Raw genomic sequence first — 18,309 nt, 5'->3', positions numbered from 1 at the left:
GGAGGGAGAGCATTTAGGACAAATACCTAATGCATGTGGGGCTTAAAACCTAAATGATGGGCTGATAGGTGATGCAAACCACCATGACACACGTATACCTACGTAACAAACCTGCACATTCTGCACATGTATCCCAGAACTTAAAGTAAAATTAAAAAAAAAAAAAAAGCCCACTGTGCTCCACTTGATACAATAAATCAATTCCTGGGAATCATGTAAATCAGTGTAACAGTAAAAAGTGACATAAATCATTTTCGTACTAACCTACATTGTAATTTCAGATAGCCACCGCGGGGAATACTACTATTCCTGATACTTAACAAAAACATTTTAGTATGCAGCAAAATCTAATAAGCATATACAATAGCACAGTCTTACATTAAATTTTACTGCTTCCTCCAAAGGGAAACAGCTTGAAAATACAGAAGTCACTGAGACTTCCTTCAGCTACTTTCTGTGATTCAACCAATGAAATTGTTTCTTATAATGATTCACAGCATTTTCTTACACATTTAAACAATTCTTTGGTGACGCAGAGAACCATTCTAATTCTTTTCAACTTTCTAATAATCTTATATTAAGTACACCAGTAAACAAAATTCTGATTGCAAATGCAGATGTATATCACACATACAGAAAATTTTTTTTCCTTTATTTTTCTATTTAGAGACTGAGTCTCGCTCTGTGGCCCAGGCTGGAGAACAGTGGTGCGATCTTGGCTCACTGCAACCTCTGCTTCCCAGGTTCAAGCGTTTCTCCTGCCTCAGCCTTCCCAGTAGCTGGGATTACAGGTGCCTGCCACCACGTCCGGCTATTTTTTTTTTTTTTTTTGTATTTTTAGTAGAAACGGGGTTTCACCACATTGGTCAGGCTGGTCTTGAACTCCTGATCTCGTGATTCGACCCCCTTGGCCTCCCAAAGTGCTGGGATTACAGGCATGAGCCACCGCACCCAGCCACGTTTTTTCCTTTATTACTTTTTGTTTGTTTTTGAGACCGAGTCTCACTTTGTCGCCCAGGCTGTAGTGCAGTGGCCCTATCCCAGCGCACTGCAACCTCCGCCTCCCAGGTTCAAGCAATTCTCCTGCCTTCGCTTCCCAAGTAGCTGGGATTACAGGCACACGCCACCACGTCCAGCTAATTTTTGCATTTTTCGTAGAGACAGGATTTCACCATGTTGGCAAGGCTGGCCTCAAACTCAAGTGATCTGCCCACCTTTACTACTTCTTTAGTATCTTCTTTTCAATCTAGGTACATACATACATATATATATTAAGTAGTATTCTATATTTTCTTCTGCTATCATTTGTATTGCTCTTTGTCATTTAGATTTCCTTTTTTTTTTAGCCTATGAGGCAGAAAACATTTTTAAAACACGGATAACCAGTAGTCCTAGCACCACGTATTGAACAAGCCACTCTTTCTCCAATAGACTACAACGTTATTTTTACCACATACTTTTACCACATATTTAGCCACCTTGCTGGCTAAGTGAACTTAAAAGTTATTGTATATCTGTGTTTCAATTTCTTCACCAAAAAGTAGAGATAACAGTTCACTTCATAGGGTTACTGTGAGAATTAAATAAATTAAGCACTTAGAATAATACCTGACATGCACTAATACCAATGATCATAATTACTAAAAGTCTACAAATGCACAGATGTTTCTGGACTCCCTGGTTCCTGAACTGATGGGCTGCTTTAAATGTGAATTTCTAGCAAGTTTCCTGATAGGGCCTTCTTTTTCCAGAATTTTGTGGCTATCATTTTATCAGGTAGGTTTTCTTATCAATATGTCAAGTTTTCTACAATACGACACTAGAAGACACTGGCTTGGGGGAAAATCAGTAAATTCTACAACAATGACTGTCTCCATCCGAAAAATATACTGTTTCATCTCGTTTTTTCAGATTTCACTTTATGTCCTTCATTAAGATTCCAGTAGCTCACCAATATTTGTTATATTTATTTCTAGGTAGTATTTATAGAGAAAGATTTAGTAGTATATATCAGCATTTAAACTGCACATAGCTTTTGCCTCAGTAATTCCATTTTTAAGAATCTGATATGCACTAATATATGTGTACAGATATAAAAAGGCTACTATACCAACAGCAAAATCCTGGAAACAAATTATCAATAAAGCAAAGATAGTCTAAACAGCAGCATATTCATAGGATGACAAACTATTCAACCATTACGAAAAAAAAAAAAAAATCAAAAGCACGGGCTTATTAGACAGGAGTTTTCCAAACTATTATGCTAAAACAAAAAAAAAAACAAGCTGCCAAATTAATACTGCCGCCGCTGCTGCTTTTCTTTTTTTTTTTTTAACTGAGCGGGGGTGGAGAAAACAAAAGCATCATACGTAAAGCACTGAGTCCAGCCTGGCTCTTAGTAAGCATTTTAATCACCTTCAAAAATTAAATGTGATTTAGGGAAACAGGTCACTGAATATTATTTCATCTATTTATTTATGGCCTGTTTTGCTCTATATAAAATTCTGAGGTGGCTCCATAATACAGCATCCTAAAAAATAAGCTTTCAACTTGCATTTTACTCGTAAATATTTAGAATACAAAAAACGTCCCCACAATGTAATATTTTCAATATGCCATACGAATCTCAATACTATAATTCAAGAGAAGTACTCCTTCTTCTTCTAAATCACCTTACTGTGGCAATCCACTGAAAACGTATTTCTCTCCATACTTGAAACAACCTCTTAAAAGTGTGTTGTCTTGCATATTAAGTACCAGAGATCACACTCCAGGAACAAAGTGACATTCTGTGTAATACGGAAACAAAGCCTTTCCTCCTAGGAAAGGAAGCCCCAGAAAAGATAAATAATGGGAGCTTATTTTAAAACCAAAGCAAAATGTTGCCTTTTATCCTGAATCTCTGGATAAAGTTTTACCTTTTGACCTCAATGTAAGGTCAAAAAGGTACAAGTTAAATTTTTCTTAAACGAAGAATGGTATATCCCTTAAAACGATCTATTCATTAATAAGTGTAACCTCTAGCTTCTCCCAGCCAGCAAACAAGCTTCTGTGTGAGTTCAACAGTTTCAGAGGCGTATTATTCCTGCTCCCAGATGTTACGAGTAAGCATTTCAAACAAAAATGCACACATAAAACCACTACCTGCCCAAGTATCTCGACACTATTTTAAGTAATGAATTGATTTCCTTTAAAAGGGAGGTTTTTACTGCTTACATTTCTGTATTCCTTTAATTGTTTGAAATAGCAAGTACTACTTTATAAAAAAATTAATATACAAAATGGGAGAAGGATTCTGTTTTTCAGGAACTTTGACTTTTTAATGTAACACACAAGTCAGTTTCCAAGCAATGGGAAAATGGAATAGTATTTCAGAGCACATGGGAAAAGTGACAGGAAGAATGTTACTTTTTTTTGGCTGAACTCACCGGTCTTTACTAATTTTTAAGAGCTCATCCTATTATCCATTCGTAGGAATACTTTGTATTACTTTTGAAAGTTTAACTCAAGTTAAATTAATAAATGTTATAGAGGTTATTTTCAAAGTTACCTTAAATAAGTCGTACGGCACGAAAGAAACGCGACCTACTACGCCTCACAGGCTGAGTGGAGTGTTCTGCAGTCTCAAAGCCTTATCGCTGGCGTGCGCATACCACAGGGAGTGACATCAGATCGAAACTACAAGGTTTCGCCGGGGACCAACCACTCCTCCAAAGACAGCAGCTCCCGGTCAGCTGGAGGTGGCACCCCAAGCCCCGACCCGCGGAGGGCCGGCTCACGGCCGCCGCAGAACCCTCACCGGAGCCGAGTTTCTCCGCGAGGGACCTGTTGCGCGTCCCCGCCCTCGGCGAACCGCAGCCAGGAACAGGCGCCGGCAGCGATGCACCTGCCCGGGACGGGGGCCGGGCGCCCGCAGCCCCCTCCCCAGCCGCCCCCAGCTCGGCCCGCGCCGCCCCCGCCCGAGGGTCTCCCCGTGGCCCGCGGCCCCGCGCCAGCCCTGCCCATCCCGCCGCCCCGGGGACCAGGTAGCCGCCGGCGAGGGAGGGCGGGACGCCGACCCGATGCCGGCGGGCGGGCGGCGGGGCTCGGCCCGGTCTGGCCCTGGCGGCCGCGGAGGCGCTCACCTTGGCGGCCGCAGCTCTGGCGGACATCTTGTCTCTCTCCAGCGCCGCGCGAGGCTCCTCGGACCCGAAACTCCGCGGCGCCGGCCCGCCTGCTCCTCACGCCACAGCCCAAATAAACATCTCCCGAGAGCGAGCGGGGCAGGGGCGGGGGCGGCCGGAAGGGCCCGGCCCACGGGGAGGGAATTCAACTCGGACAAAAGTCCGGGAAGCGCCCGCCCCGCCCGGGTCTTCTCCACGGGGCGCGCCCGACCGGCACCTCCCTCCGAGCGCGGCCACCCGCTCGGCCTCCCGCAGCTTTCGCAGCCCGGCCACGTCGGCCCCGCCCGTTCGCCCGCCCCTCGGCAGCACCCGTGGCCTCCCGGCGTCTCCTCGGAAGCCGACTTCCGCACGTAACTTCCCGGGAACCGGCGGCCGCCAAGAACGCGGCGTCCGCTGGCTCAGCCGGCGCCGGCAACTCAGCGGCCACGCAAACCTGCCGGCCCGGCCCACTGAGCATGCCCGGCCCGACGGGGGCGGGGCTGGACGAGGCGAGGCAAGGCGGGGCGGGGAGGGGGCGGGACCGCGGCGGAGGAGGGGGCGGGGCGAGCGCCCGGGGTCCGACCCCAAGCGCGGAAGGAAAAGCCGGGTAACCCAAGTAACTTGGAAAGACAGTTTCCGCTGCCGTGCGAGTCTTCCTGTTTGTTTTTATCCAAGGTCCGGCAGAATTCGCCCCAAGGAGAAAGCGCCTGTGCACCAAAGCTTTCCTTGAGAGACTTGTCCACTTGTTCCTCGACAAGCCACGCTGGATGAGCCCCATGCATGAGTGCGGCTGGAAAGGCCGGCAGAGCCGATACCCGACAGTTGTTTCCTTCACTGGGCAAAGAGCATGGTCACGGCTGTCACCGGGTGCCTGGGCGTTGTTTCCACGGAAGGCGGAATGCATTTTCTGTAAGGCGCGTCATGGCTTTCATCTCCGAGGAGCTCCAGCAGGGTCAGAAGCATTGCTTTTCGTTCACCAGCGCCGACTGCCAAGGCTGAAACTGGTGATGAGGTCATGGGCACCCGGAGGCAGCAGCCTGAGAAACACGCTAGAGACCTGTGCCATCTCGGCCCACACCCCACATTAGACCTCAAGATATATCCAAAGTCTCTTTCCCGCCCATCTAGACAGGAATCTCAAAAGTTTATTTTTGGCCATCAAGATTGCTGAAATTCTTGTTAACTGAACGGGTCAAGCTGCCCTGCATTCCAAACGCTGTCCCTGCAACTCAAAGTTGGGCAGAAAAGGGTGTAAACACGTGCAGTCCATGGTCCAGTTTAATCAGCCACTACACAAACTTCCCACAACGTTGACGGCTTTGCTAAACACCAAGGAACATGGTAAGAAACCTTTCCTAGCCTCACTAATCTACACTTGTAAAGGTCTTCAAAAATGCCAGAAATTCTTAGTAACATCAATGATAACATATTTAAAGTATCTGGTATAGTGCCACAACCGGCACAGAAGAAATGGAAGGAAGCATAAACATCAGGTTTTAGACAGTGGTTTTCTCTTTAGAATTCAACTGTATGAAAAGAACAAATTTAACAAAGAAATACGTGTAGATGATACATAAATATCAATTAAGGCTTCAAAGTAAAGTGCCACACATCTTGCAATTCAAAGCCATCTGAACCAGAAAAGAGCCATTTTGTTCTTCATAAAAATGGTTGAAGTCATTTTTGTTTTAAAGTCATGTTGTAATTGTTTTGGTTTTGGACAAAGTATTATTTATTCTTTTAAGAATTGTGGGCCGGGCATGGTGGCTCACGCCTGTAATCCCAGCACTTTGGGAGGCCGAGGCGAGCGGATCACGAGGTCAGGAATTCGAGACCAGCCTGGCCAATATAGTGAAACCCTGTCTTTACGGAAAATACAAAAATTAGCCCGGTGTGGTGGCGCGTGCCTCTAGTCCCAGCTACTCGGGAGGCTGAGTCAGGAGAATGGCGTGAACCCCGGAGGCGGAGGTTGCAGTGAGTGAGATCGCGCCACTGCACTCCAGCCCGCGACAGAGCAAGACTCCGTCCAAAAAAAAAAAAAAGAGAATTGTGGCCAGGCGTAGTAGACCATGCTTATAATCCCGGCACTTGGGGCCGGGCACGGTGGCTCACGCCTGTAATCCTAGTTCTTGAAAGGCCAAGGCAGGCAGATCACTTGAGGTCAGGAGTTCAAAACCAGCCTGGCCAACATGGTGAAACCCCATATTTACTAAAAATATAAAAGAAAAGTAGCCAGGCATGGTGGCGGACACCAGTAATCCCAGCTATTCGGGAGGCTGAGGCAGGAGAATCGCTTGAACCCGAGAGGCAGAGGTTGCAGTGAGCTGAGATCGTGCCATTGCACTCCAGCCTGGACAACAAGAGCAAAACTCTGCCTCAAATCATCATCATCATCATCATCATCATCATCATCATCATCCCAGCACTTTGTGAGGCCAAGACCAGAGGATTATTTGAGGCCAGGAGTTTGAGACCAGCCTGGGAAACAGTGAGACCCCATTTAAAAAAAAAAAAAAAAAGATTGTGATTAAATTTCCTCATGTGCAAACACCATTTTAAAAGGTTTGGGAGGTATTTTTAAATTTTAAAAGGTGGTGATGAAAGACCTTCACATTATCTTTACCATTTACGATGTGCAATTGCATTACCTGCCTAGAACTAGGTGTGATGTCTTTAATAGCACCTAAATCTAGAGACGTATCTACAAATAAACTGATATTCTTTCACTTTTCCTTATTTGTCACTTTTACAAGTTGTCCAATGTATAATTTAAATGCTAGATTGCAACTATTTGTCACTAATTAAAAATAGTTACATATTTAACAGTTTCACCTTTTCCATGGTTTAAAAAATGAAATCAAGCAAAAATATTTCATCATGAGAATCCTATTCTTTAAAAATTATATTTAGTATTTCAGTGACTAATAGGATCACTTTAAAATTTTTCAATGGTATTTTTAATATCTAAATTAAACTCCATAAAGTCTGTTCTTTAAATAAACAAGAGAAGGTTTTTATAAGTTGTAAAATAAAGGTAAAATACTGTTGCCAACAATTAAAAACAAAGTTCTATTCCTACAGTTTATTTTTGGGGTAGGTGCTTTGATAACAAGTGGAAAGCATAAAGCATAATCTGAAAGAATCACCCTTTTAACAATTAAAGAGTTTATCCATGGAACACCAAAAAAGTATTTTCTGACTTTTATGCTTACACACACATGTCATCATAGCTCCTCTAGATCAATATGGGAAGAAATACAAGTGAATTAAGGATTCTCATTTAGAGTTACAATAATGTTTAACCACAAATCTCTTTCGATTGTACAGATTTATCTTATTTCTGATCATCTTTGCAACTGAACAGGAAACTAAAAAAACCACAACACTTAAAAGACAACTTCCTGTGGGATTTTTGGTGTCTGCGGCTCAGAATGAAAAAAGCATTATGTGTGCAAAATCTTTACACATTTTAGATACAACTACTTAATAAAACAGCCTTGACCAAATGAACAACTATCTCCACGCCTAATTTGTATATATGTATATTGATGGTTTTCATTGCAAAAAAAGATCCTTATGAAAGCATATTTATGTTATTTTTATATGAACTGTGAGTTTACGCTTGACATACAAAGAGGAAGTATTTATTTACGGTAGGAGAGCATGAGACAATCTCGATAATGTCAGAGAAGAGAATATATACAAAATATTAGAAGGAGAAGCACTCTATCAAGATGTTATAACAACCAAAAGTAATCCTGATCTCACTCCTAGGCCATACCATTAAAGATTCTACAAGTTGTTACAGAATTTTCCTCTGCCAATAAAGTCATGTAACAATGTTAAATGGGGGAAAATTTCTTTTAAGGCTCATAATGTTTCTAAATTTCATAGACCAATAAAAATTTTAAAAGCATCTTAGAGATGCATTATAGGAGTACCAACTTTTTAATCTTATAAAGTAAAAACATTTTAAAACAAACATTATAAACTGTATATGTAAAGATAATTAAAATGGCAAATTTTATATTATGTACATATTACCACAGTTTAGAAATACAAAAAGAAAGCTATTACCAACACCATTTCATTTTTTTTTTAAAAAAAAAGAACACATAAACACTAAAAAACAAATCTTTTTAAATTCAATTCAGTATACAGAAAATTATCCCTCAAAAGAATTCCTCCTTTGGGGCTACCCTTACCTCTGTTTGGGGCAAGGTGGAGCTTTCTTTATTCAGGGTCCTAAATACTGCACAACCAGGCAGGTCAGAAGTTCCATAAATCCATGACTGGAATCCAGGCAGGCTGGCATATAGGCCTCTGGCTCATCTCTCAGAGGTTTTTCCTCCATTCTTCACAGCTCCTCCACTCTGATCTACACTTTCCTATGATTCCTTTAAGACTCCCTCCCCAGCCCAGGCAAAACATCTCATCTCATAATCCATAGAGAAAGCAGACATTAAGGAATAGAAACTCCCTTCCCTTCCTGCCAAAACACTGACAAGCCTACCCTGGGCATCTGCTTTTCCTCTCCATCTTCCCCCGAAGGGTTACGAATCCCATCTGGGGGGCTGACCCTCTCAGCTGTGTCCTCTTTCTCTATGCTCTTCATCCTGTCATTACCTAATGAATTCTACCTCTGAGAATTCAAGCTTCCTCTAGTGTTTCCCATCTTAAACACAGGGCTCCCCCAGGCTACCTACCAAGGCGTGCACTACTGCAGGTGTACAAGACCCCAGGGCAGAAGGGCTTGCAGTTGGGGTTTAATGTGGTTGCTGTCTTGAATTGTAAGGACTTTTCGTTTTGGATTTGTGTTTTGTAAGTGAAGGTCACTGGGAAAATGAGGCACACACTGGGGGACTGGGGCCTCTGCTCTCACAGGGTCCTGTCACCTCCTAGGAGGGTATCTGAGCTGCCTGCTCCCACAGCTCTTGATACCCCTGCTGGTCCTCTCCCACTCTGCGCCACTGCCACTGCTGAAAGGGATCCGAGCAAGGAGTGAGGTTTGAGTATGCATACCCACAGCGTCTTGAGTGCACAAAAGCCCCAAACAGGCAGTATCACTCTGTGTGGTGGCTGCCTGGCTGGAGGCCATGTCTTGGTGGGGGTGAACCTTTGGTCCAGCCTGGGTTCCAGATCCAGTCATGGAGGTTTAAGAATTCTTGGTGGTTACCATCTGCTGTGGGTTGAAGCAATAGTCTTGTGGCTCAAAGTCCCCAGACCCCGTCCCCAGCACGGCATTTAGGTCAGGAGGTCTGCTTGAATGTCATCACAGCAAGCGATCAGGTCCAGCACACATTAGTGGGACCCCAGCCTATGAGGGTCTATACTTGCTCTGATTACCCACCCCCGATCCCCTGGGGCCTCAGGGCCACAGTGTTCCCTGGGCTGTCTCCCTGCCTGGGGATGGGATCCTCTCCCTGCTTCCAGCCTTCCCGAGTCTGGCTGTGTTCAGTCTCTTCTAGCCAGCTTGAGGCATCCTCCAGGGACAAGCCACAAAATATAAACTGTGTAATTTCAGTGACTCCTCATAGGAGTTAAATATTCTGAAATTTGCATTTAAAACTAGTGTTGCACAATATAAACAGTAAAATTCATGCTGATAATTCACGTTTTTAATTGTTCTTTACTCTGCACATGAAATAGTGCATTAAAAAAATGACAAGTCAGGATAGAAACCCTGGAAGAAAAGAAAAAGCTTTATGTGTACCTTTAATGACACTTTTTTCCTCTCTTTGAAACAAAGGGCCCCTAGATTATAGAGGCAGCTCTGAGTCCACCTCTTCCTGCACATACTGTTCTGTCAGTTTGTGACAAGCTTCTCGAGAGTCGTCTGTCATAACTAGGTCTTTCTGTTGTGAATGCATGCCCAGGTTTTTTGACATTCTTCCCCCTCCCCACTTTAATTTCACAAGTAATACTGGCATATAGTCCTTCCGTGAAAGAGTCATGCAACTGAAATATTTTTTAAAGTCCAACAGAACAAACCCACTGCATTCCCATTCCTGTAATTACCCAGGAATACTATGATCTAAGCCTAACTAGAGCGTGTATTTCCAGATCACTTTCTGTTTATTTATTTATGTGATATGTGTGTGTGGAGACAGAGGAGAGAGAGAATATACGAATATAAGAATATGGTTTTGTGTGTTCTAAATGATAGACAATATTTACATTCTGTAACTTTTTAATGTAATATTTCACCTTGCAGATTACATTAAATAATGAAAATCTGCTTCATCATTTTAAAATGGCTGTTTAGTATTCCATAATATGGGTGCATTAGAGTTTATCAAACTAAGATGATTTCTATGATAATGTCACAACAACAACAATAAAATACATATATATCTTTTTGTACACATGTGTAAGTATTTCTCTAGGAGAGACATCCAAAAGGGAATTTTCTAGGTTAAAGAATATGCTTATGCCGGGCGTGGTGGCTCACGCCTGTAATCCCAGCACTTTGGGAGGCCAAGACAGGTGGATCAGCTAAGGTCAGGAGTTTGAGACCAGCCTGGCCAACATGGCGAAAACCTGTCTCTACTGAAAATACAAAAATTAGCCGGGTATAGTGGCGTGTGCCTGTTAATTCCAGCTACTAGCGGGGCTGAGGCAGGAGGATCGTTTGAACCTGGGAGGTAGAGGTTCCAGTGAGCCGAGATCATGCCACACTGCACTCCAGCCTGGGCAACAGAGCGATACTCCATCTCAAAAAACAAACAAACAAACAAACAAAAAAATATGCTTACTTAAAAAAACATTTACATTGATACTGCCAAATTGCCCTTTAAGAAAACCAGATCAACTTATCTTGTTTCCTCCCCTCCCCGCATATGAACACTTGATAATATTAATCTTTTGTAGTTTCACCTTTCTGGTAGACAACAATGGTACATCACTTGCCTATTACATCACTTACCCATTTTGCTCTATCAGGTTATTTCTTTTGATTTGTTAACATGTATTCTTTTGAACTGAATGAATTCTAAGTCTTCTTTTTTTTTTTTTTTTTGAGGTGGAGTCTTGCTCTGTTGCCCAGGCTGGAGTGCAGTGGCTTGATCTCTACTCACTGCAACCTCCACTTCATGCGTCCAAGAGATTCTCCTGCCTCAGCCTCCCCAGTAGCTGGGATTACAGGAGCCTGCTACAGTGCCTGGCTAAGTTTCTGTTCTGTTTTGTATTTTTAGTAGAGATGGGGTTTCACCATGTTGGCCAGGCTGGTCTTGAACTCCTGACCTCAAGTGATCCACTGCCTTGGCCTCCCTAAGTGCTGGGATTACAGGCATGAGCCACCATGCTGGGCCCCAATTCTAAGTCTTGGCTCTTGCCGGCTCTATGTGTGTGTGTTAAGTACAATTTATTTCAGAGTAAGTTTAGCTTTACAGAAAAGTTGCAAAAATAGTACAGAGTTCCTATACACCCTTTACCTGACTTCCCCTAATATTAATATCTTGCATAACTATGAGACATTTGTTGAAAACTAAAAGATTCACATGGGTACAGTATAATTAAATTGCATCAAGTTCTGCCCGTTTTAACTCTTTAACTTCTCTTATATGCTTCCAATTTTGCCAATTCCTCCTACTTTACAAATCTTGTGAAAAGTATTTTGGACATGTTACTTTTGAGCCTCTGGAGTTTTATAAGCTTAGGTGTGTCGGGGTGCCCGGAGGAGGTGGCAGAGCACCAATACAAAGGCACTCAGAGGGTCCACGTGGAGTTTCACATTTCTGATTCAGTTCAGGAAACTTTTTTCCTCATGCTCACCTCTGTGAAAGAACTGCTGTGAGACTTTTCTGAGCCTCAAACCCTAAGGGGAGATTAGAAGAAATTTACATTTCTTTAGATTAGAGTCTGTCCTCCCAAAATGGCAGGTAGTGCCAAATTCATTGACTTAAAAAAAAAAAAAAAAAAAAAAAGATTTCTTAAAAGAAGCAGAAGCCTCCCCGAAAGTATAATGTTGGCATTTGTTTTTCAATGTGTGTGTTATAAAACCTTCCTAACAAGTCTTTCAAAACAAATAAATGTAAAATACAGAAAAATTAGTAGAACTTTGTAAAACACTGCATTTTAAAAACAGGTAAGTATATTTATTTTTAAAATGCTTTAAAGAAGGATAAATACCCATCTGTAAAAAGAAACACTGGAAGGAAAACTAAGAACAAGTAATATGGTTACTTTTAGAGGAGACAGGGCAGCAATGATACGAGACTTTTCTAGATATGCCCTATAAACCACTTTGGCTCTGGAAACAAACATATCTTACATTTAAAAAAAAATACAATGAAATTTAAAAAAAGCAATCTCTTAAAAGCTGAAAACAAATTGAAGCAAGAAAATTAATATACATTAAATCAGTGACCTAACTATACAGATAAAAGAATTATTTCCAATGATACTAGCATATTGTAATGAAAGTGGCACTGTAAGAAAATCTTAAATTTAATTCAGCAGTCTTTTAGTAATAACATTATTACTTTGAAACTGCTCTATATGTGTGTATGTATACATTAATATAAAACTGTTACATATTCATTAGCATGTCATCTAATATGTAATTATACATGTCAGAATAATATTTATGTAAGTGTATAATATGTATAATGTATTGTCTAATATATGATGTAATATATATGTTTTACATCTATTAGCAATTAACACACATCAATTTATATGAACATTACCATACTATGTATATAATACTTTTGAAGCTACATATAAATATATAAGAATTTCAAAGTAATATTAACATTATTATATTCTAGTATATAATAATGCTAATATTATTACATATTATTACACTAATATATATTAATGTATGTTAATGTTGTTAGAAACCAAGATTTTCTGTTTAAGAGAAAAGAGAAAACAAGTATAAAATAAAAAAGTTAAGTAAAAATTTTGTAATTCTAGTTTAAGTTGAAAAATTCAAAATTAATTTTTTTTAAAAAATATAATTCCTAGCTCTGGCCATTGAAAAGGACTGGGAGTAATGGAAACTCAATAGCAAGGAGCACTCCTAATGTCTGTATTGTAATCTCCAACCAGGAACAGCTGATTACAGGTCTGGAGCAAGAAATATACAAGATAATCAGATAACCTTGGGACATCTGGGGCCAGAAAGCAAGGAAGTTCTCAAAGAATAATGAATCAAAAGGATACGGAAGCTGACAACAAGTAGTTCCTATTGGCCAAAGATGATACAATGTGATCCTCAAAAATAAAAAAGAAAGAAAGAAAGAAAAGAAAAAGAATGCACCTGACTGAAACACCCTGAATATCTAATTCACAATTAACAAAAAAGAGCAGGAAAGCAAGAGAGCCCCCCAAACAAACAATAACCTATTGAATAAAACCAAGTCCTTACTCTGTAAGCTCTCAATTAAAAGGGGAAAATATACTTTGTATGAACTCTATTTCAGATAGCCAAATAACTCTAATTGCTGAGGGAAAGTTTTTCCTAATAAATCTGGAAGGAATTATAGAAAATCATCATCCTGTACCACTTAATGAAATAATAGATTCAGGCAGTGATCCTTAAAGGATCAAATGATCAATCTTATAAACATCTTAAAAACAAGACAAGCAAACATTTATACCTCCCATGTGAGGCAATTGGAAGCACACAAGTACTATCTCTGAAGGATTCCTGCCAAAAAGTGAAACCTTAATGAAATCCAGTCTACAGGGCTAATGTGCATACCCAGAAATACCAGGGAAGAAGGTGCAAGTTAAATGACTCCAAAGGCAAGCTTAACAGACAGATGTAGGAGGGTCTATGTAGGAAAAAAGACCCCATTTTAAAAACAAGTTAATTAAAAAAAAAAGAAAAATGGGACTGCTGTGGATTTTATGTGGATTTCTTTTCAAATATCCTCACTGTAAAATGACATTTTAAAGACAATTGGAGAAATGTGATTATGGACTGAGTGTTAGATGGTACCTAGATGTGACAATGGCATCATGGCTACATAAGGAAGGGACCCCTTTTTAGGAGATACATGTTGAAATACTTAAAGTTGAAATGACATGTTTAGGATTGCTTTTAAATACTTTAGCAAAGAGAAAAATAAAAAATAGAGGAGGCAAATGTAGCAGAATATGGAAAATTGGTGAATCAAGAGATGAGCACATGGAAGGTTTATTGTATTATTCATCTTTCTTTGGAGTATGTTTAAATGTTGGTGTACATTTGACAGTTTTTTTATCACACAAATCAACAGTAACATAAAAGCTGAAATATGTCTGTCAGCTGAAGTAGGTAGATTGTAAATAATTGCCACACATTATTCCTGACCCTGTTTGGATGTGCCACTGTGGCTCTTCTCATCAACAGATGGAATATTTTCTTCCATCCCTTGAATCTGGTCAGCAGTGAGAACTGCTTTAGATAAAGGGTAAACATGACACAAGCAGAGGCTTGAAAAGCACTACAGCACTGGGGCTGCTGAGAGTCCCGAGCCTACCACAGGAGAAGCTCAGACTAGCTTGCTGGAGAGGTCATGTGGAAAAGAAATGAGAGACCCTGGCTGAGGGTCTGCCAACCTGTAGACATATGAGTGAGGGAATTCTAGACCACACAGCCCCAGCCAAGCCACAAGCTGACTGCATCTGCAGAGTGAGCCCAGGCAAGTCTCGCTGTCTGAGACAGATTTGCCTACCCACACAATCATGATTGTTTTTTAATATGCTAAATACTGAGGTAGTTTGTTACATGGCAATGACTGACTGATACATAAGGATAAACCTATAGAAGTACTATACACATATGCAGAAGACTGTCTTAGCTTCTTAGACTGTCTTAGTACATGGTGAGGGACATACCATGTACTCAATAAGGGTGTCTGAATGGGAATTCCATGTCACTAGAAAATGGTATATATGGAAACCGTCTAAAGGCAATAGAAGGCTTAGGTAGACTACTTCCTTTTGTATATATGAAGTGCTATAAAACCAAGTAGTTACTCCACTGATAGAGGCAGATGTGGGAAGATAAGCTATGTAGGACTTTTTTTCCTTGGAAGACTAAAACGGTCTGGCTCTGCCTTTGGTCAACTATGACCAGACACTACAGAAACAGTCATTGAGATTACTGCATTGAGATTGCTGGCAGATGGCCTGGCCTTTCTCCCCTGACACAATTCTGCAACCCAAGTGGCCAGTGTGTGGAGACAGCACACATCCCCGTGAGAGGCCCCCTAGCCTTTCCTCCCCTGAGGGCCACACTGGGCCACCCTAGCACACATCAACTTGGCTGGCACACTTTCCAGCAAAGCAGATTCCACGCTGTGTACTCTGAGAACAAATCATGTTTCCTCCTTACCAAAGGTTTTTGCTTGCAAATGTTGAATCCAGGTATAAGGATTAATGAGGGAATATTTAGAGTGCCACAAACAAAAGGTCTATAGAGAAGCCACGGAGGTACTCGTGGATCTTCTAGTAGAGGTATTTTCGGCCGGGCACGGTGGCTCAAGCCTGTAATCCCAGCACTTTGGGAGGCCGAGACGGGCGGATCACGAGGTCAGGAGATCGAGACCATACTGGCTAACACGGTGAAACCCCGTCTCTACTAAAAATACAAAAACTAGCCGGGCGAGGTGGCGGGCGCCTGTAGTCCCAGCTACTCGGGAGGCTGAGGCAGGAGAATGGCGGGAACCCGGGAGGCGGAGCTTGCAGTGAGCTGAGATCTGGCCACTGCACTCCAGTCCGGGCGACAGAGTGAGACTCCGCCTCAAAAAAAAAAAAAAGAAAATATCAAAACATTTTCACCTTAAAAAGCTCAAGTAAATCTGATAAATTTAGCAGAATCACATAATTCATAATAATATATATATGAGTTGTGTAGTTAATCTTAGTATCATTAGCAAAATACTGTACTTGTAAAAGAAAAATTCAAGATAGTTAAATATTTCTCCATAATAGTAGCTATTTAATTGGAAATTTTTTTGTTTTGAGACAAGAGTCTTGCTCAGTCACCCAGGCTGGAGGGCAGTGGTACAGTCTCAGCTCACTGCCACCTCTGCCTCCTGGGTTCAAGCAATTCTTGTGTCTCAGCCTCCCGAGTAGCTGAAATTACAGGTGCACATCACCACATCTGGTTAATGTTTGTATTTTTAGTAGAGATGGGATTTGGTCATGTTGGGCAGGCTAATCTTGAACTCCTGACCTCAAGTGATCTGCCTGCTCTGGCCTTCCAAAAGTGCTAGGATTACAGGTGTGAACCACTGCACTCGGCCTACTTGAAAAGTATTTTTAAATTAATTGATACTTTAATCTTTGATGAATATAGCTATTTTCAGTACATTAAAATGACTACTCACACAATGCCACCCACATTTACATGCTAATTTATCCAACCTCCTCATTTATATTTTTAAAGATGCAATATAATTTTTGTAAGTGTATTTTTTAAAGTCTAAGACTCTTGTGAGTAAATGAGGATTTTTTTTTTTTTTTTTTTTGAGATGGAGTCTCGCTCTGTTGCCAGGCTGGAGTGCAGTGGCGCCATCTCGGCTCACTGCAAGCTCTGCCTCCCAGGTTCAAGCAATTCTTTGCCTCAGCCTCCAAAGTAGCTGGGATGACAGGCGGGTGCCACCACACCCAGCTAATTTTTGTATTTTTGATAGAGACAGGGTTTCACCATCGTGGCCAGGCTGGTCTTGAAGGCTGGTCTTCAACTCCTGACCTCATGATCCACCCACCTCGGCCTCCCAAAGTGCTGGGATTACAGACGTGAGCCACCGCGCCCGGCCCGAGGATGTTTTATACTATTTTGCAGTAGCAAACAACTATCCAGTAAATGTTTCAAATACTTTTTTGAACCATGACTTTGGAGTTAACATTATTCAATAAGGTTAATGACACAGAAAGATAATTAAATATGGCGAATGAAAGGAATGGACAGTAAAAGCTAAGAAAAATGGGTGGTAGCTTCATTATTTGTGAAACTAAACTTGAAGGGGACAAATGAAAACTTGCAGCTGAGCTTCAAGTGCGGCAAAACCCGGCAGACACCAGCGCCCCACAGGGCTCCTGCGCCTCGGGGAGCATTGCTGTTCTCCTGCTCCTGTTTTGTCCTGTTTCGTCTTTCTGAAAAGGCAACACAAAGAGCTGAGGAAAAGCCAATAGGTTCATTATCATGCTGCCTAATAATAAAATAATGTTCTCTTAACAAAGTGTGGACACACATGGTGAAGGCATCAGGAAGAACCTGATGGAAACAATCTGGAAAAGGTCTTTTGGGCATGAAGTTTCCTCATCTGCAGAATGGGGGCGGGGTGACGACAGGGGCTTGTTGGGGGCCAGGAGAAGGGGGCTGGATGAATTCCAAGATCCTTTATAGCTATAGCTTTGAGTGACCGAGGTGAAAAGCTGACCTTCTTCATCCCTGCCTGGGAGGCCAGTGTGGGATGCGGTTCTTTGTGGGTCTCGCAGTGCTTGTTATAAAACGATATATTAATACTTTGCTTCCATGAAAAGCTCTAATTTTAAGTGTGTAATTTTAAATGCGATTAATATTTCCATAACGGAGTGCACATTATACGAAAACCAAAAGTTTTATAAAAGCTGGGCACATTTAAAACCATACAAAATCCCAGCTAGGCTTAAGTATATGGTTGGGAGAGTGTGTGTTTTCAAAGGGTGGGGCTTCCTGTCTCTGGATTGTTTGGAAACATTCTGACAAAGCCAAATTCATTTCTCTGGTATCCTGAATGCAGCAAGGAACTGGTGCCTAAAATAGCACAAAATTGCCTGTAGTCCCGGCTCCTGGTGAGGCTGAGGTGGGAGGATCACCTGACCCCAGGAGGTTGAGGCTGCAGTGAGCTATGATCGCGCCCCTGCACTCCAGCCTAGGCCACAGGGCGAGACCCTATCTGCAAAAAAACAAAACAAAAAGCACAAAACATGATATGCTCACATGTAGAATCAGTTTAAGTCAACTAAGAAATGTGATAAACACCCAAAAGATTTCAAATCTGTATTCTCTAAATCCTTTTGAGAGAGTCTCCACAATTAGCTGGACTGCAAAACTTAGCAACACTTAGCATACTTTCGGTCACTTACTCATTCATTCTTTTTTCATCTATTCAATAGGTAAATAGATGGACAGAGAGAGAGAGAGGAGAGAGAGAGAGAGAGAGAGAGAGAGAGAGAGAGAGAG

At 41.7% G+C, this 18,309-nt stretch overlaps 2 protein-coding genes across 11 annotated transcripts in view; one reads left to right on the top strand and one right to left on the bottom strand.

Annotated features, from left to right (window-relative positions):
• The window catches only part of TJP1 (tight junction protein 1), a 279,503-nt gene that overhangs the window by 127,545 nt on the left and 133,649 nt on the right, over window positions 1-18,309 (bottom strand). For 5 of the 10 annotated variants that reach the window (XM_033190730.1, XM_033190732.1, XM_033190733.1 and 2 more), the window contains exon 1: window positions 4,125-4,656. The exons of the other annotated variants lie outside the window; for them this stretch is intronic. In XM_033190730.1, the coding sequence (XP_033046621.1) occupies window positions 4,125-4,151 (27 nt within the window). In that variant the 5' untranslated portion in view covers window positions 4,152-4,656. Of the gene's footprint in view, window positions 1-4,124; window positions 4,657-18,309 lie in introns of those variants that run through there. 10 annotated transcript variants of the gene reach the window in all.
• LOC117070958 lies at window positions 1,135-7,652 on the top strand. Its single transcript, XM_033190737.1, has 3 exons — window positions 1,135-4,025; window positions 4,818-5,483; window positions 7,470-7,652. The coding sequence occupies exons 1-2, from the start codon at window positions 3,881-3,883 to the stop codon at window positions 5,228-5,230; spliced, it is 558 nt and encodes a 185-aa protein (XP_033046628.1). The 5' UTR covers window positions 1,135-3,880; the 3' UTR covers window positions 5,231-5,483; window positions 7,470-7,652.

Source organism: Trachypithecus francoisi, unplaced genomic scaffold (genome assembly GCF_009764315.1).
Source record: "Trachypithecus francoisi isolate TF-2019V2 unplaced genomic scaffold, Tfra_2.0 Lachesis_group3, whole genome shotgun sequence".
Classification (NCBI taxonomy): domain Eukaryota; kingdom Metazoa; phylum Chordata; class Mammalia; order Primates; family Cercopithecidae; genus Trachypithecus; species Trachypithecus francoisi.
Note: the sequence above shows the minus strand (reverse complement) of the source record. Positions and strands in the feature narration are given on the sequence as shown.